This window comes from Balearica regulorum, chromosome Z (genome assembly GCF_011004875.1).
Source record: "Balearica regulorum gibbericeps isolate bBalReg1 chromosome Z, bBalReg1.pri, whole genome shotgun sequence".
NCBI lineage: Eukaryota > Metazoa > Chordata > Aves > Gruiformes > Gruidae > Balearica > Balearica regulorum.
The window spans coordinates 23,246,708-23,273,593 of record NC_046220.1 but is presented as its reverse complement, the minus strand read 5'-3'; the positions used below and the strand labels follow the sequence as shown (position 1 = coordinate 23,273,593).

The 26,886-nt window shown below is 38.8% G+C and overlaps 2 protein-coding genes across 5 annotated transcripts in view; one reads left to right on the top strand and one right to left on the bottom strand.

The window, feature by feature from the left end:
• Positions 1–1,220, bottom strand: part of MCC (MCC regulator of Wnt signaling pathway) — a 220,054-nt gene extending 218,834 nt beyond the window's left edge. The window contains exon 1 of one of the 3 annotated variants that reach the window (XM_075740722.1): positions 868–1,220. In XM_075740722.1, coding sequence (XP_075596837.1) covers positions 868–1,004 — 137 coding nt within the window. In that variant the 5' untranslated portion in view covers positions 1,005–1,220. Of the gene's footprint in view, positions 1–330; positions 451–867 lie in introns of those variants that run through there. The other 2 variants (XM_075740724.1, XM_075740723.1) reach the window with 2 other exon arrangements.
• Positions 1,221–11,369: 10,149 nt separating this feature from the next.
• Positions 11,370–26,886, top strand: part of YTHDC2 (YTH N6-methyladenosine RNA binding protein C2) — a 31,679-nt gene continuing 16,162 nt past the window's right edge. For both annotated transcript variants that reach the window (XR_012832977.1, XM_075739797.1), the window contains exons 1-16: positions 11,370–11,728; positions 12,149–12,239; positions 13,426–13,622; positions 15,374–15,573; positions 16,145–16,311; positions 18,240–18,342; positions 19,540–19,696; positions 21,963–22,070; positions 23,094–23,242; positions 23,628–23,763; positions 24,117–24,243; positions 24,811–24,876; positions 25,834–26,012; positions 26,189–26,285; positions 26,371–26,458; positions 26,550–26,630. Coding sequence is in view for 1 of the 2 variants with exons in the window: in XM_075739797.1 (XP_075595912.1) it covers positions 11,530–11,728; positions 12,149–12,239; positions 13,426–13,622; positions 15,374–15,573; positions 16,145–16,311; positions 18,240–18,342; positions 19,540–19,696; positions 21,963–22,070; positions 23,094–23,242; positions 23,628–23,763; positions 24,117–24,243; positions 24,811–24,876; positions 25,834–26,012; positions 26,189–26,285; positions 26,371–26,458; positions 26,550–26,630 (2,145 nt within the window). In the remaining variant the exon portion in view is untranslated. The remainder of the gene's footprint in view (positions 11,729–12,148; positions 12,240–13,425; positions 13,623–15,373; positions 15,574–16,144; positions 16,312–18,239; positions 18,343–19,539; positions 19,697–21,962; positions 22,071–23,093; positions 23,243–23,627; positions 23,764–24,116; positions 24,244–24,810; positions 24,877–25,833; positions 26,013–26,188; positions 26,286–26,370; positions 26,459–26,549; positions 26,631–26,886) is intronic.

Sequence of the window (26,886 nt, the reverse complement as noted above, 5' to 3'; positions counted from 1 at the left end):
CTGACCAAAACACACTGCCAGTATTTCCAGATACATGAACATTTCATTACAACTTATTTCCTACTGCAAATGTACAAGCTCACCACTTCCCTCTCAAAATCTATCAGCCTGGGTCGCAATCCCAAAACTCACTGGGGACCAGTAGAGGAATTTATGTGAGATTGTATAACAAGGACATTGAAAAAAAAAATATAAATAAATCGGATGATCTACGAGATCAGTAAGAATTTTCTCTTAGACTACCTGTGACTAGCTTTGCTTGTAAAAATCACCCGCCTAGTGGATTAGGTGATAAAAACCACCCAGGTTAGAAAACGTGACCTTCCGGACCCGGCAGAAGTGGAAGTCCTCCCGGCGGTACCTGTCTGCCCTCCACCCCACCCTCCTCCGTTCCCTGCAAGCTCCCGGAGCGGAGGCACAGCCAAGCCCTGCTCTCGAACTCTCGCTCCCGGAGCCAACCGCCGTCCGAGAGGCGGGCGGGAGGGCAGGGGCGCCCCGGGCTGGCTGGCTGGCTGGCTGGGGTACCGGCCGTGGAGGCTGAGGCTGGCTGCCGGCCGCTGCGCTCGCTGAGGTACCGGCCGTGAAGGTTCTGGCTGCCCGCACCGTGCCAAGGGGGCAGCGGGCAAGGGAGACGGCCGGTGCCAAGGTCCGCCCCCCGCACCGCCGAGGGCAGAAGCCGCAGGACGGCTGCCCCAGCGGTGGCGCCGAGGGTCCGGCCTGGCGGTGGCTGCGGCAGCGTTCTGCAAAGTACTCAAACTCGCCGAGAAGTTGAGACGCCGCTTCGCGGGCGGCCGGGGGGGGGGGGGGGGGGAAGGAAGGGACGGCTCCGCACCAGCGGCGCAAAAAACCTCCTCCCGCTGTCGCTACCTGCTGATGAAGCCATCCCCATCGCCGTCGCAGGTCTGGAAGAGACGCCTCATCCTCTCCTCCTCGCCCGTGCTAGAGGTATCGCTGCTGCTACTGCCGGCGCTGCTCACCTCCGCTACGGCGGCTGCCGCCATCATGCGCCCAACTACGGAGGAGGCGAGGCCGCCTCAGGCGCCCGAGATTCCCAGTCCCGCCGCGCCTGCAAACTGCGAGCGGCAGCACAATGCGGGGGCGGGAAGCCCCGCCGCGCGGCCCCGGCCCCGCATCCACCTTCCGCCGTGCGCGGCCCCGCCGAGCCCAGGCACGGCCCCGCGGGGGCGGGCATGCAGGGGGCCGGAGCGCCGCAGCCCCATGGCCGGAGCTGCCTGGCCGGGACGGTGGAGCTCCGCCTTCCGCCTCGGCCGGGACCCTCCGGGAGCCGCGGGTGCGGCGTCGAAGGCTCCCCGCGCCCTTCCTGCGCACGCCACCGTCCTGCCTCCACCGTGGCGCCTCTTTCCACCGGTCTCTTTTCCCGGTGCCAGAAGCCACGGCGGCACCGAGAGTGAGTGGCCCAGGCAAATGAAGGCTAGCTGCCCTCATAATTGTGGTTACACGCCCCACTGGTGTCCGGCCACCAAGTGCTGGGCAGACCTCGTTCAGTATGGTCATCTGAGGGTCGCTTGTTTTCCTTTCACTGGACTCCCTGCTTCGGGGGTGCTGCAGCCTCGTTTGACCTTGGCTGGCCTGTAGAAGCCAAGCCTAAAAAAACCTACAACAAACCCCAACATTTCCAGTAGCACTTCAGGCTGTTTGAAGGGGTATTGAAGAGGTGGGAGCGTTCTGAGGCACAGAGCACCAGCCCCTCTTGACACATACAATTCCTTTCCACTCATCAAATTTTACCTGAAAAATATATAGTTTGTTTTTCTGCTCCAACAATTCATGGTCAGATAGCACTCTGAACTTGTTCATGGATTACACCTCTCACTCTCTTTCCGTCTCCTTGGCATGTAGTCATTTTCTTTGCAGTTGCCAAACGAAAAAACCATTTTCATCTTGTGTATAGGATAGCATCTTCATTTCCTTTGGTATCCTTGGCACCCTTTTCAACATCTAATTAAGTTTTAATCAGTCCTCTTATTTATGTGAAAAGAATTGATATACCAACAGCACCAATGACAGTATCTTTTATCTCTACTGGAAATATGTATTTTGAAACAGCCTAGAACAGCATTTGCCTGTTTCACAGTAGCGTTACATTTCTTAGTGTATCATCCTGTGATTAATGAGGTCAGCTAAGTTTTTTCCTAACCTATTTCTGTATACAGAAAAAAAATATCCTATTATTAAGGACATGCATTTTCCTCATACTATCAGATATTATCCTTCTCCTATTACATTAGTCTTTGAAGACATCCAGTTCTTCCCACGTAACAACTTGATCTTCCTTGTTGTTGACAATGGCTCATGAATATGTAAAGTCAGCAAAGTTATCACACTTCTCTCGTTGCTCAGTCCCTTTCAAGTATAATAACTGATGGCAATAGTTCTAACTTAATATTTATTGTACCTTGATTAAGTAAGTCATTACAAGGCAGAGTCTCTATGGTGTTTTATTAACTTCTTTTATGCAAGCACAAGCATGCATACACTTACTTTCACACACTCTCAGTCTCTGCAGCTTTCCAAATTAGGTTGCTCACACTGGTTCTTGCTGGATGACCAGGGCGCTGGGGTATGGAGCCAACACACTTCCATACTCCTTCAAGACAATGAAAGCAGATGATACTGCAAGTGTCCTTCTTTCAGGTTGTAGTGCGTAGTCTTTGAAGATGTAGATCATGTTCCTTCTTTTGACCCGCAGTGGTCTCACTCTTAGTCTTAGCACATGCTTTTTCTCAGTCCTGTGTAGGGTGTTGCTCATGTGTGAGATGAGTGGTTTACTGCAGCTGTTTGTTCTACATTGAGGACTGAATGAGTTGGGCAGTCCCAAGACTATTTTCTTCAGCCAGATCCCATACACTAGCTTGTGCAACACCACACACAAGAATTCTTGCACACATTCTGCAAATATAGTACACACTTATTAAGAATTAAAATTCTTAACTACATAGAGTCCTAAAACAGCATTTCCTGACAAAGTCACCAATACCCAGTACCAGTGTAGCAAGATCAGATCCAAAGTACAGCAACGAGAATCTCAAAGAATTACCTCCCTCCATCCTGATACCAAGCCTTGCAGTTAGCCAGTTCTTACCTTTTTCTTTTTCTAAACTAATGTCCTACATCTTCTGTAATCTAGCTGAATTTCCCAGCTGGCACTTTATCTTTTGTTCTCATTTTATCTTCATGCAGCAGCTTTCTTTGCAGATCAGGAATTCCTTATATTCTCTTTTCTCCTTGCTAATGACCTTTCTCAGTTGGTTATTTATATGTTGAGTTTTTCCTGCTAGCTTTTCCCCTTCTGGGGGATCAGCTGCTGTTAATTTTTGCATCTTCAAGGTAAGTCTCAAGAAAACCTAGTGTAGTAGTTTCTGACTTTTTCTAAGTAAAAAAATCACTCACACCAGTTCCTCCTAGCTGATAGGAACAGCTGATATCCTAGCTGTGGTATGGCATGCAAGACATTAAAACCAGCTGAGCTTGCTGGCTTGTATCATGATCCACATCTAACTTTTAAAAAGATGTATCACATTGGTTGGAAAGCAGCACTCATCATCTGTGGTTCCCTGCATTCTGATGCGTGTTATAAATTATGAGGCAGTTCACTCCTGAAGCCAAGAATGTGAGTTTCGGATCACAAAAGACATGTTTAAAACAGAGAACACACTGTGCAGTAGAAGGTACAATCCTTGCTGAAGTGCATTCTCACTGTCCCTGGTGGGAGGGGGGCATGGTGTGCAGAAAGTTATGAAGAGAGAACAAGGAAGGAGGGCAAGGAGTGAGACCTCTGTACTGCTGCCTATCCCTTGTTGGAAAATAGGCTTGATATTTCTCAAGAGAGTTTGTAGATTTTCTTTTTGAAACTGGGGATCTTAGCTTTCAATCTGGTTTTTGTTTATCATTTCATCTAAGTTAAATGAATCCATAATTTTTCAATATTATATTATTTTCTACAATCAACTTTCCGTAAAACCCTGATTTCCAAATGCAAATATAAAAATATACCAGACAGCCATTGCAAAAATTAATAACAATGCTGTAGTAGTACTAGCTGCATTTATTCTCCAATATTTATATTCACAAAATCTGAGATCTCTGAAATATAGGCATGAGACACCTGATTTCCAGAGGTGCTGGACTCCTAAGACTTCCCACCAAATTGACAAGAGTTTTAAGTTCGTATGATCTCTAAAAGTCAAGACTATCTCAAGTTAGGTGTTGAACAATAGAAAAAGAAAATGGTTACACACCTCTCCGAATTTACCTGCAGATGGTTTTGCAGAACAAAATAGCTGAAGTGACCGTACATAGCAAGCTGCCAAATGACCAAAATCAATTGACCAAAAAAGAGAAAAAAATTTCCCGCTACATAGCTTTCAGCCATAGCACTCTAAGATTAACCTGCTCCAAAACCAACAAGCAAAACAACCAGTAACTTAAGATTTCAAACAGTAAGTTTGAACTTAGTAATATTCCTTTAAGCAAGGTAGCCAGGGTCTGCAACACAGACCTGTCTCAGCATCAGGAGTCTAATTCTGCAGAATACTATCGCTTCCCCTTTCCTAAATACTGCATCCCACCCTTATCCAATTGTGCCAAACACACCTTCTAGAGTTCCCTGTTTCTCCCTGAGGCTCTTGGGTCACAGGCATTTCCCTGACACACTGTCACCTGACACTAAGGGGACAGACGGGTTCTTTTAGGGATCCTTGGCAGAATGATGATGGCACTAAGTTGTGGTTACAATTAAAGCTTTTTTTTTCAATGGGATATTATGATTAGTAGAAAGGGCATGAATATGTGACCCGCTTGGTCACACTCGGGAATGGCTGCTTGCCTTACAAAATGGCCTCGGTTATGCCAACATTACCAGGGGTTGGGAGCAGGGGGTACCGATCACACACTCTTACAAAGATGGTGCAATCTGGCAGGCTATTTAGCTGATTTAAGCCAATTTGTTACCCACTTTTTTTAGCTGTACTTGGTAGTTAGGCCCCAGACTACAGTTCAGTGGTGGGACAGCAATGTTCTGACCTTGCGTCAGCCAATAAATAGAAATGAGGCAAGCAAAACAAGTGGCTTCATCATTCCCAATTTTTTTTTTTGTATACATGCCAGCATCTCAAGCCACATTTATAAATAAAGCACATTTGACGAGTTAACAATTACCTAGTTATTCAGACAAGGATAGAGCGATGACATAAAAATGGGAATATAGCAGGAACAGCTGTGAAGTAGTGCCAAGTCTGGCACACTTGGACCTGATCTCTCAAAATCTTGGAATTCTTTGTGTTCAATGCACTGTTACTTCTGCCAAATAAAGAAAATACTTTGTATTCCAAGAGAGAGGTAAATGTCGGGCATTAGGAACATGTTACAAATATTACAGAAAACAGTTTGGCTTTAAAGCAATTAATAAAGTACAACCATTTCCCATGCTTTTTTTAGTTTTGTGGAAACACCACTTTCTGTGGAAATTTTGCATACCTCTTTGTAGGCACCTTTTTTTTTTTTTGTCAAAAAGAAACGAGAATGCACCGCTGTCAATCATGACAGATAAGCATGATTTGAAAGCTGCTTGGCAGGCTGATCTGCCCTGCGTCTCCAACTGTTTTTAGCTGACGATCCTTACTGCCTTTGGAGCCCAACACATCTCTGCACACGAGCTCTCCTATGGACAGTGGCTTATCCTACCAGGACGCAGCCGGCCCATCCCCCTGCTGCAGCCAGGGAGCTGGGCAGGGGGTCAGCCCTGGGCATCGGGCACCTCCCTGGGGACGGCCAGGGCCAGGCTGGGACGTGGGCCTGTGGGCCACCAGGCACTTTTCATATCTTTGCATACTTTGCATGTGTACACAACACTAAGATGTGGATGATACGCCCACATCTATAGACCTTAGCTAAGTCTTGCCTAGCCTATATAATCTGTATCTGACCTATATAATAGCTAAGTAAAAATTGTTTCCCATGTAAATATTTTTTAATTAGGGAAGTGAAATTAATACAAATATTTTATTTTCTATCACCTGACTTAAAAACTGCACACTTCTGATGTTACTGTAACGTAGATCAGAGGGGTTAGCTATTTAAATTGCCGCAACTGCTTAGGTATTCAGACTGAAGATTTTGACATACACAAGGATTGAAAGCAATGCCTGGTGGTATCCAAGGACAGATTAAGCTTTATTTCAGTAGGCTTCAGATAAAGATCTTCTTTGGTTTAGTATACTGTTTTGTATTCAAAAAACTGTAAATTTTAAAGTAACAGACATATAATGTGAGTTTAAATAAATATTATTTTAAACATCTTCATATAGAGCAAAGGGCACTTGCTACCAACAGAGCCATGGTTTGGCTAGGAAAGTGCTAGTTAAATTTTCATCAAAATCCTGATGCCTAGAGTCACTGTATTACCCTTCTCACTTTGTTTAGGTTCACCTCACATCACAGACCTAGGATGTCAAGCTCCAGCTACAAATGCAAGTCTTGAGCAGCCTTTGCTGTGGAGTTCTTATCAAGCAGAGCCAGTGAAAATTCTTAAAACAGTATTTTCAAAATAAAATAGCTTTTTTTGGTGAGACAATATTTTTGTGATTTTTTTCTCCTGCTCCAAAATGTGATGTGCAAAGCTGAGATATTTTATCTAAGAATAAATTAGAAAACTGCATAACCTTCAACATCAATATTTATGGAGTTTCCAAGTTCCAAAGGATATTAAAGGAGAAAATTAGGAAGAACAAAAAGATACTTATGTATAACATTGCTCACCTGTTGCTGCTGCTATGGTGTATTTCTGCCTTAAATTATTGATTGGATTGGATATTACCAGATGATATTGCCCTGACTCTGAGGCCTCCAACCACCCATGTCCTGAAACCCTTCATAAGGACATGTTTTGGCAGTGAATGACGGCAGAGAAAAAAAATTAGTGTAACTTGAAAAAGACTGGAAATGAATAAAAGAATTGGTTCCATGAATACCTAACAGAGGTGTCGATTAGTTGGATTTTCCAGAGTTAACAAGATGTAAACTTTGATTAAAAATTATCCTGGACCTGTTGCATTTTTGGAAGTCTTTCCATGTGAGACTGTGAGCTCATGCGGCAGCCTTTCTTCTTCAGTTGAATAGGAGTAGGATTTCTGTCTTCTACTCTGGTGCCTATTTGTATTAAACTTTTTGGAATTTGGTACCTGAGACTTTTACCCTCTCCTTCATTTTTGGTTTAATGAAAAATTAAATGTCTAATGAAAGAGGGGAGTGATAGAGTGGCTCTGGTGGGCACCTGGCCCTCAGCCAGGGTCAACCCACCACAACTGTTCAAAAGGTTCAAACAATTTTTAAGGAAAGACTGAGAGCAGACAGATAAAAAGCACACATGTAAACATTTATCTACACACACACACGTACACCATTGATTAAACTGATCAATAGACTTTTTTTCCCTTATGTCTTAAAAATAAATAAAAATGGAAGGGAATAAGAGCCGTAGAAGAGACAGATGAACAAGAATTTATGTGTCAGTACATGATACAACATAAATGGGGAAGAGGTAATCACCCACATACATCCCACATCAGCAGCAGAAGCTCTGCGGAACTATCAGTGTATACAGTTGTGAGCAGTAAAGCAACAGATGCCCATTTTCACCACAGGTAATTTATTAAACAAATATCTTCCCTTATAATTTCACATTAGCCATACTTCCATAAATATGTGTAAGTACAAAACTCATTTTATAGGATCATTAATAACATAACAGCCAATACCTGTCTGGTTACAAATTTACTATGATGCCTAAAATAAAAACATATCACAATGTCTTTTTTGTAATCAAGGAACTGAAAAGAATATAAATCTTGTGCTCTTTCACTAACCTGATTGAACTCATTGGTGATTCCTGCATCATATTTCAAGAGATAACAAGTCTTACAACACAAAAATCTTTTAAAAAGTCACAAAGAGACTAACTGTTTTGCAGTAAAATCTGGCAAAATACACTCACACAGTTAGTACATGATGCATAATTTTGTTTCATAAACTTACAGTTTTCTCTCAGTAGTGCAATCTGTTGTGGAATTTCATAGTATTCACAAGAGAGAAAATATTCTGCAAAGTGAAAAGAAGCCAGCAAAAACTGCTACAAAATAAAAGTGCCTCTGAAGTGAGTAAAATAAGAATGCATAATTATATTTGAAAATGCAGATGTATTTTAGCATAAAACTCTGCTGCCTCTTAATGCTTCTCATAAAATATATATCAGCGTTTAGACATATGTTGATAAAAGGAAATAATTCTTACTCCAGGAGCTATTTGTTTTGTGTAAGACTTAGCCAGAAGTTATTTCTGAGGCAAACCACGAAAAAGGATTTTAAAAAGTCTTACACATTGTTAATTCTAATAAGAAAATCTACAGCTAGTAATTTTTATTATCAGAAAATGTATAAAGTTTATATATAAACCACCATGCCTAAGAACTTAGCAACAAAGACAAAACCTATTTTGTATATATGTTTTTCAGAATGATCTGTTGTATGTTCCTGTTGTACTTCCACATCTAATATGGACCTGAGCTGGAGCTAGAATGCTAGACTGTATGAAGATCTGGCCGAATGCAGAAGAGCACTTCCTTTGCTCCTAGACACGGACTGGCCTGTAAAGGTCTTTTCTCAAAAGCCTGAGAGAAGGCATAACTAATGGGAAGCTGGACCTGTGTTACACCACCATGAGGCATGCCCTATGTGATACTAGTATGGGCTTGTTTGGATCCCATGTGCTCCAGAGAGTATGTTGGTGCTCCTTCTTCCCATGGCCGTCATCTGCACACAGGCAAGTCAGAGCTGGAGGGCAACCTCAAAGGTGGTCCCCAACCACCCTTAGTGTTTTTGGAAGTAAATTCACCAGAACAGGAGACCAGTTTGCACAGCTGCCCCAAGACATGGGCTTAAGGCACAATTCTGTCTTCAGTCTTTTTTTTTTTTTTTTTTTTTAATACGCTCAGTGCTGACTGCAATCAACTAATTAGCAGGGCATGGCACTGGTTGCAGTCTGCAGTATGTGGGTGACAAGTCCTTACCAAGAAGATTTTCCTCCTGCTTCACTGTAGCATGAAACTACTCTGTGTTCAGTAGATTTTGTCACCTAAATGCTGACTTCTCTAATTTGTATCAGCAGTTTGAAAAGAATAATTTATTGGCTGTTTGAGGGGTTTTTTTTAGGTATATTTATAGTGAAAATCTATAGCAAGCAGGTAGTTTAAATCATGCTCAGTGTGCCAGCACTCCACTCATCTTTACCATGTGTTAAATTCAAACACTGTTAGTTTACTGAGTCAGGCTTCCTTCACTAATATTTTATGAGTTCATGTCTTAAACTCCTGGAGACAGATTAACCTCTAGTGTAATGCTATCAACAGTTACATTAGCTGTGAATTCAGGCTGCAGCTTTATTTTCCATCAGGAGTGTATAAACACGATTCTTTCTTTCTCCATGTATATCCTCACTGTGTGCTTTGAGGTATGCCTCTATTTCAGTGACACCACTTTAATGTTTTTTCACACTTAATAACATTGCAGAGCCAACACAGCAATGAAAGCACCAAGCTATGCATTAAGAAATTTATTATGCGGGATGCACTCAGGCTTCATTGTGCTGTTAACTGTATAGATGAGACCTAACACAACAGCTAGTTATTATCTCTGTGAGCTCTTGTATACACGAGATTAGAAACTGAGATCAGAATAGGGCCTGAGGAATCATTTTGCAGAATCATATGGGTTTTTTTTGTAGGAAGGCAAGATGATGCTCTTAAGACACAAGAAGTAGTAACAGATCTAGATTCATAATTAAAGATTTCTGATGTGACTCTTTCAAACGAGTCATGACCTCTCATTTATTACTGTTGATACTAAGGAAGGTAGGAGGCATTCTTATGTTAAGCTAATGAGTTTAATTTTTTATAGTAAATGTGACGTGCTCTAACATGACAGTACTGAGTATCACAGAAACAGGTATAAGGAAATAGCATTAAGCACTTTGGTTGAAGATGTATTGGAAGGTACCTGAATTAAAAAAACGAGAAAATTTTAAAAGCAATCTTACAATACAGCAAACCTTCAGCTCCAGTGCCACTTCTAAGTGCAGAATTACAAAGAAGTGAGCTTTGTATATAGCTTTGGTAGAGGTCTCCTAAGAGATATTTTTCAGGCAGCTACATCAGTCAGTGTTTATTTGCTATTTATTTAGTTCTCCACTTGAGTTCATGCTTCAGGAATAGTTTGCTCTTCTTCAAAGTATTCTCCTGACTGAATGATGTTTCCAAAGTAGCAACCTTCAATAGTTAATCCTCTGTCATGTCCAAGAGGGCTTTTTGTTGTGGTAGTTGGGTTTGGTTTTTTTTTTTTTTTTCATATCCTCAGCATGGAGCCAAAGGACAGCAGGAAAAGATGATTTCAGCCAAAGGGTTATTTACTGATCTAAAGAATACTCAAGACATCAACAAATCTCCCATAATGCTAAATAGCTAAACAACTTCTCCTCGGAGTGCCATCTGGAAAAATTACTTGCACTTTACAAAATCAAGGCTAATACCTTACAGCGAAGACGCTGAGGACTGTGATGATCTTACCCCCCTACATTTAATGCCACTCAATTAAATTACATAATTGATGACCAGGTGTCAGTGCCACTTTTTTTAGTCACTGCCAATTGTACATTATTTCAATGATTTGCACTTTAACAGCATAACGAAAGACAACCCAAATTTCTTTCCATTTATAATTTTGTATTCAGCTGACATCAATTTCGGGCATGCACCACTCCACCACTAATTGTCCTTAAGGCATCAGCAGAGAGCACTTTTGCCATCTTTCCCAGTTTAGGAAGGCAGGTTTCATTACTCAGCTTTCATGTTCACCTAAGTAACAGTGCTGACAACTTCTGGCAACTCGTCACACCTCCCGCATCGTTTACTTTTCCTAATTACCCCAAAGGAGTAAGTGACTAAAACCAACCTCACAACTCCCTTAACCGGAAAGTCGGCGCCTCTCCCACAGGGACTTGCGCCTCGAAAGGCCGAGAAATAACTAACCCGCAGCCACCTATGGGCTTCGAGCGCCCCGGTAGCGCAGGCCGCCGCTGAGGGGAAGCGGCTAAAGGCCGCCGCGGGGCGGGGCGGGGCGGGGCGGGGCGCCCTCCTACTGCCGAGGGGCCAGCGGGGGACGGAGGCGGGCGCGCACGCTGCCACGGCCGCGGACACGGCTTTCGCCACGCCCCCAGTGTCCTGAGGGCGGAGCCTCCGCCGGGCGGGAGCCGAGGTGGGGGCGGAGCAGTTCCTCCTGCCCGCCCCGCGCCGCGTCCTGACGTCGCGACGCTGCGCCGTGCCGGCCCCACTGCTGTGGAGGTACCGCTGTGCCCGCGGTGGTTGGCTTATCCCGGCGTGCCCGCGCCACCGGGACTCGCCGCCTCGCCGTCACTCCGCGGTCTCCGCGACACCCTCGGGCTGTCGCCCCTGGTCACGGAGCCATGTCGCGGCCCAGTAGCGTCTCCCCGCGGCAGCCCGGCGGGGGCTCGGGGGGCTCCGGTACCCCCGCCGCGGCCGCCTCCGCCGGCCCCGCGGCGGGCCGCGGCCGCGGCAAGGGGCTGAAGGATATCCGCGTCGACGAAGAGGTGGAGATCGCGGTGAACCTCGCCTTGGAGCGGTTCCGGTACGGAGAGGAGAAAGGTGAGTAAGCGGCAGGCTGGCTGCGCGGCAGAAAGGTGGGGGGGTGCCCTGCCTGGCAGGTGCGCCCGGGCGGGCCTGTCGGCAGCGAGGCGGGCGCTGGGCTGCGGGCACCCGGGGCGGCTGTGAGCACCTGGGTTGGGGAGGCGAGGCCCGGAGTTGGGGTGAGACGCATCTAGGCCCAGGGGCTCTTCGTCGGTTCACCAGTAGAAGCCTCTCTTCAGCTTCTTTCTGACCCAACAAGGTGGCTTGCTTGTGAACCGTGCATCGCTTACAGGTATGAAGATACGTCACTGCCGTTAGTCCCTTTGTTCACGGGAGAATGTGGTAGGTTTGGGGATTTAAAAACTCGTAACATTGAGATAATATGTCAAGAATACTGCATGTTGTCTTGTTATGTTTGCTTTTTTATTATCTTTCTAGAAATGGAATTTCCTTCTTCTTTCACTAGTACTGAAAGAGCATTTGTTCATCGGCTATGTCAGTCTCTTGGACTGATATCTAAAAGCAAAGGGTAAGTTGGAATCTGATTTTTATTTATTATTTTCTTTCTTGGTACAAATGTATGGAATTTCCTGACTAGTATTAAAATGAGCTGTGTTTCTAGCATATCCTGCACTGTTGCAGGCAATAGTACTAGAGAAAAAAAGTTTTAAAAGTAAGTTAAAAATAAGTATCTTTGTGCTTTGCTGTATGTCTACTTAAAAAAATTGTGTGTTGTGCTTAGTTGGGGATAGCTTGCCCTTATACTATCTCTCCAGCTCCCTCTTATGCCCCCAATTAGGAGGAGGGTTACCAGCAGGTCAAGGGAGGTGATCCTTCCCCTTTACACAGCACTGGTGAGGCCATACTGGGAGTGCTGTGTCCAGTGCTGGGATCACCAGTAGGAGAGAGACATGGATGTACTGGAGAGAGTTCAGTGAAGGGCCACTGAGATGATGGACTGGAGCATCTCTTCGAGGAGGAGAGGCTGAGAGAGCTGGGACTGTTCAGTCAGGACAATAGAACACTTGAGGGGGACCTTATTAATGCATACAAATCCCTGCCAGGGAGGGTGCAAAGAGGGCATAGCCAGGCTCTTTTCAGTGATGCCCAGAGACAAGACCAGAGGCAATGGGCACAGACTGAAACACAGGAGGTTCCCTGTCAACATCAGGAAATTTTTTTTTCCCTGTGAGGGTGATGGAGCACTGGCACAGGTTGCCCAGAGAGATGGTGGAGTCTCCATCCTTGGAGATATTCAAAAGCTTATTCAAAAGATTATTAACCTCTAAATCTCTTAAAATAGTCCAGAAATCAGTTTTGTGTAATACCTCTCAGTATTGATTGATGGAGCTGACACTGTCTTTTGGGAAGCAAATGCAGTTATAGAGCTTTAACAAAAAGGTAGCAGAAGAGTGTTACATTATGGAGGCCTAATTGTAAGGTTATGCTAGGCATAGGTGCCCAAAGTGTGCAGTGTCAGTGCTGTGCTACCCTATGTGATTAGAGGGTGGTTTTGATGGTGGGTATTGTGGATGCTTCTGTTATTTTGGTGTGTGTTATGCTACATAGGATATTATCTGGAATTTTCTAGTTCTGACGTTATATTTGAAAATAATGCCACAACTCTCTTAAAAAAAAATTGTGGTCAAAGATCATTACATAGAGGTAAATAGGTTACTTATTGCTAAAATACTTCTTTTTTTTTTTCCTCCCAGAAAAGGAGCAAATCGATACCTAACTGTAAGGAAGAAGGATGGGTCAGAACTAACACATGCAGTAATGACTTGTTGCTTGGCTCCCAGTACAAAACATACTGTTCGGAGTTTAATTCAGAGATTTCCTGTCACAAATAAAGAACGAACGGAACTTCTGCCAAAGACTGAGCGAGGCAATACGTATGCTGTTGAATCTGGTATGTTCAGTGTGTCTTCTGACATGGCCTTGTGAATCAACACTGCTTAAAAAAACCCCCAACAACCCAAACACAAAACAAAACCTTTCTTTTCTGTCTCCTCTCCCATCCCAACTGACACTCTCCCCCCACAAACAAACCCATTAATTTTCTTGACTTTTAATTGTTAACAGTAGGGTCTTTTAAAACTGGTGTCATGATGAACTTAGGCAGTCATGTCACCCCCTTTCCCATGTCTCCCTTGTGCTATGTTACTCTGGAATCTTTGAGCCAGTTCCAGCCAAATTTATTTGGAAGTACATTTCTGAAATAGGAGTTCCTACAAGTTCTGTGAAGTGAGATTGAAGAAAGAAGTGTTACCATGATGGCTTTATATGAACACCCTTATGACAAAATGAGGCTGGCTGTTCTTCTTATAAAAATTCTTGTCCCTGATAAAATAAGAAATTTATTTTTTGTTTTGTCTTCGTCTAGAATAGATTTGGTCCCTAGGAGACTGCTTTCTAAAGTTCTTGATTTCTAGAATATGAAAGAGTTCACTGGAATACAAACTTCTGATATATTGTGGTTTGTGTTTTTTTTTTAAACAATGCTTCTGACAGGACTATTGCTTTAACAGTTATGAGTGTAAGAGTTATGTTGTGTTTCTGTGCACAAAGCTGGGTGTAATGCCCAGAAAACACTTGTATCAGTATGCCTTGTTTCGTTGGATATTTCTGATTTATGGTTGGTCATGCTTGAAGTGCTTTCTTTGCTAGTTTTCTTTTTCAATTGTTTTGATTGTTAAATACAATTGTTTAATGAACAGAGGGAATCTATAATAAAAGTCCTGAAAAGCAGTTCCTTAGGAATGTAAGGCATAAATTAATGAATAGTGTAAAATTTGTCTTCTCCAGAATGGTTTTTGGCTCTTAATTTGTTAGCCTGTGTCTGTCTTGGTAAGACAGTGCTTGTAAGTTAAATATATTTATCTTTTAATTTACATTGAATTTACAGGAAGCTTTTCATTCTTCTGGAAAATAATTATTAAGGAATTATAGAATGGCATTTACAATACTGAATTTGAAGTAGTCTTCTCTGAAGACGTGCAGGTTCTTTGGCTACTTATGCATTGTTCTCTAATACTTCACACTCTGCTGTGCAGGTCCAGGGTTCTAGATAAAGCATGGTTCAATTTGTATGATTTCAGACAAATCTTACAGACTAGAGCATTAGGTTATGTAAGACTGACTGAAAGGAGGTCATAAAAGACCGGGGAGGGTGTGAAAAAAGGCGTATGAATCACAGTAAAGTTATCTTTTTCTCAGAAGACGTGCTTGTCAGTTTGGAATAACTTAAATCTTTTAACTATACAGTGAATATTTCTCGGTAAACTGTGGATATGTGAATGTGTAAACATGATACAAAAGCCAAGAAAATATGCCAGACTGCTTTTCTTGGGCTTAATTACTATTTCTCTTTTTGCTCTTCGTGACCTTTTTTAACTTTGAGAAATGCACTGGGATAGTCTGGTTTTGTTCAAAATATCTGTGAAAGTAATAACTCCTTTGAACAATATTAATTTCAAGCAACATAACAGGATGTAGTAATATGAATATGGCTTTTAAATGTGTGATTGGTTTGCCACTTTATCTGTAGGGACGGATATAAAGTCAGGAATGTTCATTTTTTTTTTTAATAGGATTTTAAAGCAACATTTTAATGACCTTCTTTTGTATCTGCCCAAGTAAATTGTTAACTTCTCTTCACAGAAAGCAGAGAAGTGAACAAGACAAGCGGACGACTTAACAACGGTATCCCCCAGGTTCCAGTGAAAAGAGGGGAATCAGAGTTTGATTCCTTCAGGCAATCACTACCAGTTTTTGAAAAACAGGAAGAAATTGTGAAAATAATAAAGGAGAATAAAGTTGTTTTGATTGTAGGAGAGACTGGATCAGGAAAAACTACTCAAGTATGTTTCTTTTAATGAAGCAAAAAATATAACAGTATTTATAAAAAAACATTGTCAATTTTGTAATATTTATGTAATAAGGGATTTCTTTATGCTAGTTTTAAGGCTTTTTTCCCCTATATATTCCAAAGTCTTGTGTTCTAATTCACTTTCTTGCTTTTGAAATACTAAGCCAGCAGATACTTACTAAAAGCATAAATGGTTCTACACAATTTTCTAATAGATACTAGTTTTTGATTAAAATAATATAAAATATTGAAGACAAAGTAGCTATCTAGAGTAGAATATTAATGTATTAAAAGGAAAGATTACCTGCAGGTATTTTTTATAGATTTCTCTGAAGCAGGAGAGAGAAGCTTCAACTTTTTTTTTTTTTTAAACAGATTAAACTTAAAATGAGAGATTTATTTTTACTGCCTTTCTGCACTGTCAAATATGTTTGCAATGATAATCCTATTACGAATCCTTTTGCTACCTGTGTAATATTGGGATGAAGTTAAATTGTTTCACTGTGGTAAAAAAGCCATGACTTTATCAAACTAAAAAGTAAATTTAAACTACTTCTTTACAGATTCCTCAGTTCCTTCTTGACGACTGTTACAAAAATGGAATTCCCTGTCGTATATTTTGCACTCAACCAAGACGTTTGGCAGCTGTTGCTGTGGCTGAAAGAGTGGCAGCAGAAAGAAGAGAAAAGATTGGCCAGACGATTGGTTATCAGATCCGATTAGAAAGCAGGTACTAATGGTATTTCTTAGTCAGTTGGTCTTGTGTTGATATCTTTAGTTTTGTTTAGATTTAAACTACAGTATATTTGGGATACAGTTCAGTATGTAAAGTATAGGTAGGGTATATTATTTCAGATAATGGAATATCTAAGAGTGAAAAAGACAGTTTTCCTTCTATATTTTGCAGTTTCATGTAGTAAGTTGTCTTACATAAGTGACTTGCAGGTGCTTTGTCTTGATTTCTGCTTGGGGTTTGTGTGTGTGTGTGATTCCTTACCTTATTTTAAGATCAAGTCTATACTTGATCTTAAAGTCTCTCTTTTTTTTTTTCTTTTTTTTTTTTTTCCTTTTTTCTCCCAACTTTTAACACGTATAGATCCAAAAGTTGTGCAAGCTTTGAAGATAGGTAGAAGGACCAGCATGCTGTAACAAATGCTATATAGTGAGAATTAGTAGGGGACATAAAAGGAAAAAAAAAGCAAAATTTGAAAGCGAATAATGAAGTTGAGCATTATTTACCAATCTAGTTTGGATTAACTTTAGTCTGTTTCAGCTTTTATGTTTAAAGCATGAAGTGATACAAAAGTAGAGATTTCTAGGTCACCTGAGGAATTTGTTCCTAAAGCAGAGCAGGAATAGATGAAAGTCTGAAGACTGTGTGCGGATTCTGTGTAGATAGTGGGGTTTCCAGGAATGGGCAGCAGTTGACATATGAGTGAGAAGAAGATGGCAAAAGGTATAGCTGGTTATGTTGCTTATATGGATGAAAATATCATACAGTTAATGAAAATGAATGCATTTGAACAACAAAACCAAGTTAAAGAAGAATTTATTTACGTATACCAAAGCTCGCAAGGCTACTAAGGGATTAAAAGAGCTAGTAAAGATAAATTGCAAATAAGGTGGATGATTAATGTGTGAAAGTACTGTGCTGGCTGCAGAAGATCAAAGTATAGGTCAGATCAAAATGGAAGAATTATTGTCAGCAGCGTGGAGAATCCTGCTTAAGAAAAATCAATAGATTCTCTCAAGAGAAAGAGCAAAAGGGAGTGATGGCAATGTTTCCAACTCTGGGCAGAAAAACCATGGGATGGAGGTGTTTACAGTAACACAGGAGTCTAACTTTTTAAGTTTTATTAACTATTAGACAGCAATGATGATTTCTAGAAGGCTGCTGAAGAAGAGAGAAAAGTAGAGATGGGTAAAGTAAAGCATTTCCATTTTGAATGTGTTCCTTGAATTTAATATATAGGAAGATTTCTGAAATGAGGAATGAATTCCAAACTTGGAAAGAAATACACATTGGATAACTAGTGAGCTCATGTCCTCCAGAAAAGAGCTGTAGAGTATGATGCAAAGGAACTTTTCAGTACTTAAAGTGGCAGTACTGGAGAAAGTGGCAATCACTGTTTTTACTTGCACAGCAAACTCTGCCACAGGTACTAGAATGGTAACTTTTAAAGATTTTTTTAGATCTTGAAGACAAAAATTAAAGCATTTGAAAAGGATCAGCTGATTTCTTTGTGATTCAGTTGAGTATAGGCAAATACAAAGACTATATTCAACCATCTGCTGGAGAACTGGAACCTGTTTTTCCAAAGTAGTCCTCACTAAATTTTCCAGTAAATTAAACAACATGGAGAGGTTCTCAAGGTTCTGTTACACTTATTTATTTTTATAAATTTGAATCTCACTTTGTTAATTAATCCATTTTCTGGAGTTTTGGAGCATAAGCACTAAGATTCCTTAGGAACTCTCTGGGAATAGGTGTGGTTTAAAAACAAATATTATGCATGAATTTTTTTGTGAGAGAACTATAATCTAATTCCACTTTGGGTGAGCAGCTGTTCAATCCTTTAATTTTCAGTAAGTAGTGGAAAGCTAGCATGCATTTAAATGGTTCAAAAGACTGAAGTATCTTTATGAACTGTTCCACAGGGTTTCTCCAAAGACACTGTTAACATTTTGCACTAATGGCATACTACTTCGCACGCTAATGGCAGGAGACAGCACTCTGTCAACAGTGACACATGTTATTGTGGTAAGAGTCCTGTATTTCACATGAGGTGAAGCAATACGTATTACTTGTTAATTGGAAGATGAGATGCTCGTGTTCTTTATTAATTTGCTTAGCATTTAGGGTGGTTTTGTTTGGTTAGAATCTGAATTAACATTAAATACTTCATGAGTTTTATTGTAGCATGTACTTTTTTTTTTGTGTAGAAGTGTCTTATTTTAGGTTCATGCCAATAATTAATTTTGGAATCATGATGCAGTTGTGGAGGAGAGAGCTCTTAATTTTTCTGAATTTCCTCTGCCAGAAAACAGAAAAGCCTTAGGAAGGCTTAGGTAGATATGATTCAATGTGAGCATGTCAGAATTTGTTGTATCCTGTACTTGTTTTAGCAATACCAGGTTTGCAGTCCGTTTGTTTGCCCAAATGTTTTAAAGATAATGAGTAGTCTAATTTTTAGCACATTATTTAAGTGTATTCATTTATGATTATGTGAATATTCCTCTTGTGGAGTTTGGTAAGTCAGTGGAACCAGAATGTTTCTCACAAGATTAATTCCTCCACTGCTGAAGACAGAAAAATTCATTATAATTTTAGGTGCCTGCCTGTTTATCAAAATGGAAAAAAATGTGAGAATGATATATACATTCTTGACTTCAGCCTGAAAATGTTGTATTTGGGTCCTGTAATACAAAACAAAGTAGAACACACCAAAAAAGATGATTACTCTAATTGGTCATGTGCCTTAATTGACGATAAGCTTTGTGCATGACTTAATGGATCTAAGCAATCTAATTTTTTTCTGATTATGTAGTATCATACATTTCTTTAAATGTTCATCAGTTGTGAAGTGAGAATTAATTAAAATTTGCGGTTTATGTCATTATCTTGAAAATGAGATTCAAATATAAGAATCAGAAAAGTTTCAGAAGTTCACTTTAACTGCTGAAATTGAGGTATATGTGGCTTGTGCATTAGAGCAGTCTGCTCCAATATCTTTATAAAACTTTTTGATATATTTTTTTGACTTTTGGATAGGTTTTTTTTAAAAAAAAAGTCCTTACTTAAACTAAACTTACACATTTTAATGCATCTGTAATGTACCAGGCAAATTACGTATTTTAGTTTTAAAAGAAGTTCATATTTGTGGAAAGTTATAATCTCAGATCTCTGATGTTTATCTGTTGTTTGTGGGTTGTTTTTTTTTTCCTCCTTTTGTTATAGGATGAAGTACATGAGAGGGATAGATTCAGTGACTTCTTGTTAATAAAACTGAGAGATGTGTTGCAAAAACAGGCTAATTTAAAACTAGTTATTTCTAGTGCTGCTCTAGATGCAAATCTCTTCATTAGGTATTTTGGAAGTTGCCCAGTGATACACAGTAAGTATTCGTATAAACTCTTAAATCTGAGTATACCTGCCCTAGGACTTACAGATCTTATTAAACTGTATCAAACCATTCTGAGTAAGGGAACATGATAAATACACTGAGTTACAGCAATGCTTGTTCTTTGTGAAGTGGTTTTATCACAAGGAGTTCTGTAAGTGCAAGAACGTCCTGGCCCCTGCGATGTTAGTTCAAGAAGCAGCAAAAGGTTCTGAAAGTACTGATCTCCATGGTAATATAGACCCTAGGATCTACAAGTGTGATATATATTAATTAATTCCAGTAGATCTAGTTCTTCAGGCCACATGGATATTGCTACTGGTTACTGAATAGAACACAGATAACCTGGACCTGGTCACTTCAGGAATACAGTCTTAGGCAAATTGGGTTTTCATGTTTTAATCACATGATTCTTTATTTTAAATGAAACTGTTAGCTGTTAATTTAGGTAAACATTGAGAAAAGACATGGCAATTTATATTAACTTATGTTCAGACTCAGTAATCTGCAGTTAGATTATGTTCAAATGCAAAGAAAAATTATCATTATTGCTGTTTTAATTTCATTTGACTGATCTTTAGTAGAGGTAAAGCATAGATGTGTGGGAGATGTTGGTTTTTTTTTTTTTTTTTTTTTATTTTATTTTTGCCCTCTTCACCTACCCAGCTTGTGAGTTTTCTGCATGGGTGATCTCCTCTGGCACCTTGCAGTCCTCTTCCTTTTTCAACAATGACATGTAACTATAAGTTTTGAAAAGAAACTTTTAGGAGAAATGCTTTTGTTTCAAAACAATCAAGTAGACTATTTGCATGTCCACCTTTTTTTAAGAAGCTCGACAGTCACAGGACACGGGTAGAATGACTTTCTTTAGAATCTTCTCTGCAAATAATCAGTTTATTTTAGTGAATGTTCCTGAAAAAGAAATCTATTTTTTTTACAGATAGAAGTGTTTATTTCTAGCTCCTAATTCTGAATTTCTGCCTAGTAAAATAAGGCTTGCAACTGGTTGGAGGCAGGAATCTGAAAATTGCACATGACTTTAGTGTTGTCCAAATTTTTTTTGGAGAGGGGAAACTTCAGTTATAATTGTTGTTTGGCTTTTCAGTTTACTTGTCTTGTAGCTTCCTATTCATTTAGATCAATATGTTTATTCAGGAAATTCTGAGGACAATCTCTCCAGTTTACCTCAGTGGTTATACTGTTATCACATACTAGTCTTCACAGGCTAATCACAATTAAAAGGACACTTTCCCTTTTTCAGTTTTTGAGGATTTAAGAATTAAAACAAGAGGGTTTAGTTACTTTGTTGATGTCCTGAAAAAGATTTCATCCTCCTTCAACAATGTAGCTGACAAAATCCTGGCAACAGAAACCAACATATTGTAGCGGTGGGTTCCTGCAGTGCGCAGGGATTAGTATGGAAAGTCTTCCTCCGTGGCATCTTCTAGAAGTATGTGAATTATAGCTTGTTATTTCAGAAAAGTCCGAGGTGATTTAAACTCAGCTATGGCAAATGTCTGCTAAGAGACCAGAAATTAAAATCTAGATATTTTAATTCTTCCTGTGAAAAAGAATCCTTTAATGTCCATGAATAACATCTACAAAACAGTAATACTGAAAAAGAAATCAGGATAAATTGTTAGGAAATAAAGACCATTGGAATGCCTCATCAGGAAGTATTCAGTAAAGAAAACTAAATTTGGCTGAAGTGATTGAGAAAATTTGGAAAAGTCCATCTCCTTACATACTTCTCATAAAAAAAAAAAAAAAAAAGTAGTTTAATACAAAGGTGGCAATCTGCTTGTGGGATCTTGCACTAAAGCTGAATTAAAGCTAAATTGCTGTTATATTTTGTAATCCAGGTGGCAGTCTTATACTGTGAATTATTTTTTTAACCAATAGCCATTAAGAAAAACGGCTATTTTCTTTTTCTCATTTTGATTAAATTGCAATTAATAACTGTCAATTTTGTGAGCATCTCTTGCTATAACACTTAATGGAATCAAAGAGATTAATAAGAAACAAAGTACCCTGCTGGCATGTGCCTTTTGAAATGTTGTTTTGTGACCCTGTAATCTTAAGAAAATAGACTCCAGTGAAGATACTCTTAGAGGACTTTTCAAGGAAAGTAATAATTCCTTAAATCAGGTCATAATAACATTTAATTCACTTTTTGTGTCTACAAAAAAGCTTTTTTAAAATTAAGATTATAAATGAAGCTAGGGACTATCTAATTCTTTTAAATTATTTATACTTTCAGTACAAGGAAGACCTTTTGAAGTTAAAGAGATGTTTTTAGAGGACATTTTACGAAGCACTGGATATACAAACAAAGAGATGATAAAGTACAAAAAAGAGAAGCAGCGAGGTTGGTAGCCTTCTTAATTGTTAGGGTTGGCAATGAGTCTCATTGATTGATTGAACAACTAAATAGGATGATTCTCTGTTAAAATTCCAGAGTTTCTGTAAATGAAACATGATTAGATGACAGCAAGTATCTTTAAGCTCTTAGTGTTTATATTATTGAAGTAGATGATGTAAGTTTAAAAAAATATATTTTCACTTTATTTTAATGGTTGCAATCTTTTTGCTTTCAGTGGATAAATGCTATATTTTTCCTAATTATTATGGAGTAGAATTGCATATAATGGGGGCTTTACCCACATGAAAGCTATAGAAGCAGAAGATACTATGTGCTGACTTTTGGGTGCAAATTAAAATGCAGCTGTTAAAGAGGACAGGATATATAGCCCAGAAGTATTAACACACTTGAACTTAATATAGTTGTTTTTCAGTTGATTAAGTAGATATATTATTTGTGAAGTTTTCCTGACAACTGAAGGTAATTATCCTGGTGTGTATTTAAAAAAAAAAAAAAAAAAAGGCAAAACTGAAAGCTGTAACATACAATCCTAACTGTATGTTTGCCATGGTCCTCAGCTCTGAGCACTGTGGGTAGAAAAGTTCAATTAAGGCACTGGTGTCTTATACTGTTTCTTCTACTTGTACACAAAAATTACTTGTTAAGCACAGGAGCTATATCACTTCTCTTTGGTCTTTCACTTCTGGAAAAATATCTGGATTACGAATTGTGTAGAAAATACTTAGGAAGCTCATTTGAATGCACTCAGTTGGAATACTGGAGGCTTAGGGGGTTAAGCATCCAAATAGTATTTTTCATCTTGTTTTAATAGCAGATGTTTGCAATGATGCACTTTGGGTGCCTTTATTTATAGAATTTATATTAGACGGGTAACAGCATTCTAAATTAAACAGGAGATATTGAATAGGTAAAACTTTGACTTGATACAGCTATTTTTTTATAACTGAAAACAATGGATAATTAAGCCAACTGTAAAACTTTTTTTTTTAAATACTTGCTGCATTCTAGAAGAAAAACAACAAAGCACGCTTACTGAGTGGTGTTCTGCTCAAGAAAATAATAGCAAACTGGAATCTCAGAGACAAAGATCTGCCCCAAGTGCAACTGAAGAGTATAATCTTTTGGATGATGGTGGTGACACAGTATTTAATCAACTGGTAAGTTTTTCCTTTTGTTGAAAGAGATGTTTAAATCTGCGTTATTTTATTACTACCCATTTAAAAACTGTTTCCTAAGCATATTGCTATTTCTAGAAGGATATTAACATATTTTAAAACATTTTTTTTTTATTATCATGAACTACTCTAGCTAAAGTGTCCTTTTCAACTACGATGGTTGTACATAACTTTAGATCAAATGGCTAGACTGCCATTGTTTAAAGTACTTGCATATGATGCAATAAATGCTGTAACTGATATCTGAATGATGTATTTCTGGTTGTTACTTGAAAGACTAACCATTCAAATTCTTCGTGTCTAATATATGACATTAATGAGAACTCTTTGAAAAGATTAATCTTTTAATACTGTTTTTTCTCTTCAGACTGAAAAAGATGCAAATTGCCTTGAACCTTGGCTAATAAAAGAGATGGACTCTTGTCTTTCTGACATCTGGTTGCATAAAGATATTGATTCCTTTGCTCAGGTGTTCCATCTCATTTTAACTGAAAATGTCAGTGGTAAGTTTCTCATCTTATTACATAAGAAAAAAACAACTACAAAATGACACTTGAATTTCTGTGGCTACTTTATCTCCAATTTCAAATGTTGTTACCTTTGAATTCTGATGCCTGTTGAAAAAATGACTGCGGTTAGCAAAACTAACGAGTTTTGTAGTTGTTTGTTGTATTGGCATGTTATAATATGTTTCTAAAATAGTGTTAAGTACACATGTACTGACTGGTGGGATGAAGTGAGAAAACAAATTCTCTTTGGACTGGGTTTTGAAAATGATATTCATACTACATTTAGATGAAAAAATAACAGTGTTTGTATCAGGTTTTTTGCTGATTTTTTTTTTTTAACTTCTCAGTTGATTATAGGCACAGTGAAACCAGTGCAACTGCACTAATGATTGCTTCGGGGAGAGGCTTTCTGAGTCAAGTAGAACAACTGATCAGCATGGGAGCAAGTATCCACTGCAAATCATCCAATGGCTGGTAAAAGCAAACAGATAAACTGAAAGATATATTTATTTGTCAATATACAAATGAGAAAGAAATGTCTATACCATCTAAACTAATTTTGCTAACTTACCAGACTACTGTAAGTGCTAATAAGTTTTGATAGTCTAAACAATTTCTAACTTCGGCTTATCACAATGTTTTCTGTAAATTCTAAATTGAATTCTTAATTAAACAGTGTCAGATGTGGGATATACGCTCTTGGTTTCAATCAGTCTGATTTAACACACCAGTTAAGAAAAATTTGAATCTTTCTCACTGGCTTGATTGAATTAGACCCAAAATATTGGGTGGTTCTTATTTTAAGAGTAACCCATAGTGGGTTTAAAAATAGTGTATTACAGGTGCAAAGATCTTTGCCATGTTATATCTGTAAATATCTAAAATGGGAAGTTGCAGATCAACCAATAACAGTACTGATTAAACAAATAATGCAGAAATTGATAGAAGAGTGATGTGTGAGTTGTCTTCCCATGTAACATGCTATTCATTTGTATCTTTTGAAGTGGGAAATTAATAAAGAGTTTTATACAACTCTTCCAGGATGGCCTTGGACTGGGCTAAGCGCTTTGGACAGACAGAGGTTGTTGACCTGTTGGAGTCCTACAGGTAAGCTATAACTACTTTGCAGAAAGAGTTGTGTAACATGGTGAAGGGTAATTATATTCTGTCTTCTTTTAGTCAGAATAGTTTTTAGCATTTTATACTTTAAAATGTGGCCTAAATAGCAAGATGTATTTGTGAATAGGAATATTTTGAAAACATAGTTTTTTTTAAAAAAGATTGTTTGTCTTCAGTATCATTGGGATTGTGGTTGCACAACTCCTAGGATAAATATAGTGGTGTAGGACTTCTTTTATATTATTAGTGTTTATCATCTTGATATGGACATTCCTATCATGATTATATATCTAGGTAGGATGTGATTATAGTAACTTGAATAAATATGCAGAGGAGATGCCAGTTCTATACCATGTATCATTTTAATTTCAGATGCTTATTTTGGAAACAAATCTACTGTGGTTTTTTTATATATGTATTGTTGATACATGATAGCCATATTAAAAAAAACCTTTATATGAGAAACATGTACACTAGGCAAGCCAAGAATTATTTTTTGATTATTTACAGTTATCATTGTTTAGTTACAGTTTTGTAAAGACCTATATTATTATTGTTTCTCTTAGTGTAGTTTCTGCTGGTGTAGTACCTGCTTAACTCTTATGGTAGGGAAGTTTTTGAAAAATACATTTCTTTTAAATATTTTTACTTTAACAGATAAATAAATGATGCCTTCATAGTTCGAGTTCTATCACATTTACTTATGGTTTTCTTTCAATGAAGTATAATGAAGTTAGCGCTAAAAATCGAAGTTGCACGCTTTGCTGGGTTAACACTTAAATCAGTAAACAGCAGTAGTGTTGTGGAGATGCTGTTCTGTTACGCTTTAAAATTAAAATTTGAGATAAGTAGTCTTGTTGGTCTTGATCTAAACTTGAATTGATGGCTGAATGCAAACCTGAAGCAAACAACCTTGACACTGGCCTGTGTATTTGTATATTTTAGTGCTTCAGTTGAATTTGGAAATCTGGATGAAAGTTCCCTGGTCCAAACAAGTGGTAGTGACCTTAGTGCAGAGGACAGAGAACTGTTGAAAGCTTATCATCACAGTTTTGATGATGAAAAAGTGGATCTGGACCTGATTATGCACTTACTTTTTAACATCTGTCATAGTTGTGATGCTGGTAGGTATATATACACACACTGCCAATAAATTGCTGTGGATTCAGCTTCTGATGAATTGTGGCCTTTTTTTAGTGATACCAAATAGGTAAAACCTTCTGAGTGTTTGTATACACAGTACTGACATATATTTGAAGGGAATTTTCTGTTTAACTCTGCAAACCAACTTCTTTTTTAGGAGCGATTTTAATATTTCTTCCTGGATATGATGAGATAGTTAGCCTGAGGGACCGTATTCTTTTTGATGACAAGAGATTTGCTGATAATGCTCACAGGTGAAACCTCTATTTTTATGATTGTCTTCAGTTCTTATTGATTCTTTTTAAAGATGCTTAAAATGTGCTCTTTGTCTTGCATTAGATACCAAGTTTTCATGCTTCATTCAAATATGCAGACTTTGGATCAGAAGAAGGTGCTTAAAAGTCCACCTTCTGGCATCCGCAAAATAGCAAGTATCAGAGGACTTTGTCAGATGTTATATTGATCTATTTTGTCTTTGCTTTTACAGTTACTACAGTTTTTTTTTCTTTTAATTGCAGATTCTTTCTACTAATATTGCAGAAACCAGCATAACAGTTAATGATGTTGTATTTGTTATTGACTCAGGCAAGATGAAAGAGGTATGATGCTTAAACTTTCTTTGGGAAGTAAACTTCTTAGTGTTATTTTGAAATAGATAATAGATAAACTTTGGAGAACTATTTTTTTTGTAGTAGGCTCAGAGCTAGTGCGTATCAAGCAACAAAACTCACTGAGAAATTTTGGCATCCATTTATTTTATGACAAATACTGTAAATAGCTAGCTGTTTAAAAGCCCTGTAAAAGCTATTGCAGGTTGATATATTCATATATCTCTTTTTTTTTTCCTTTTAAATT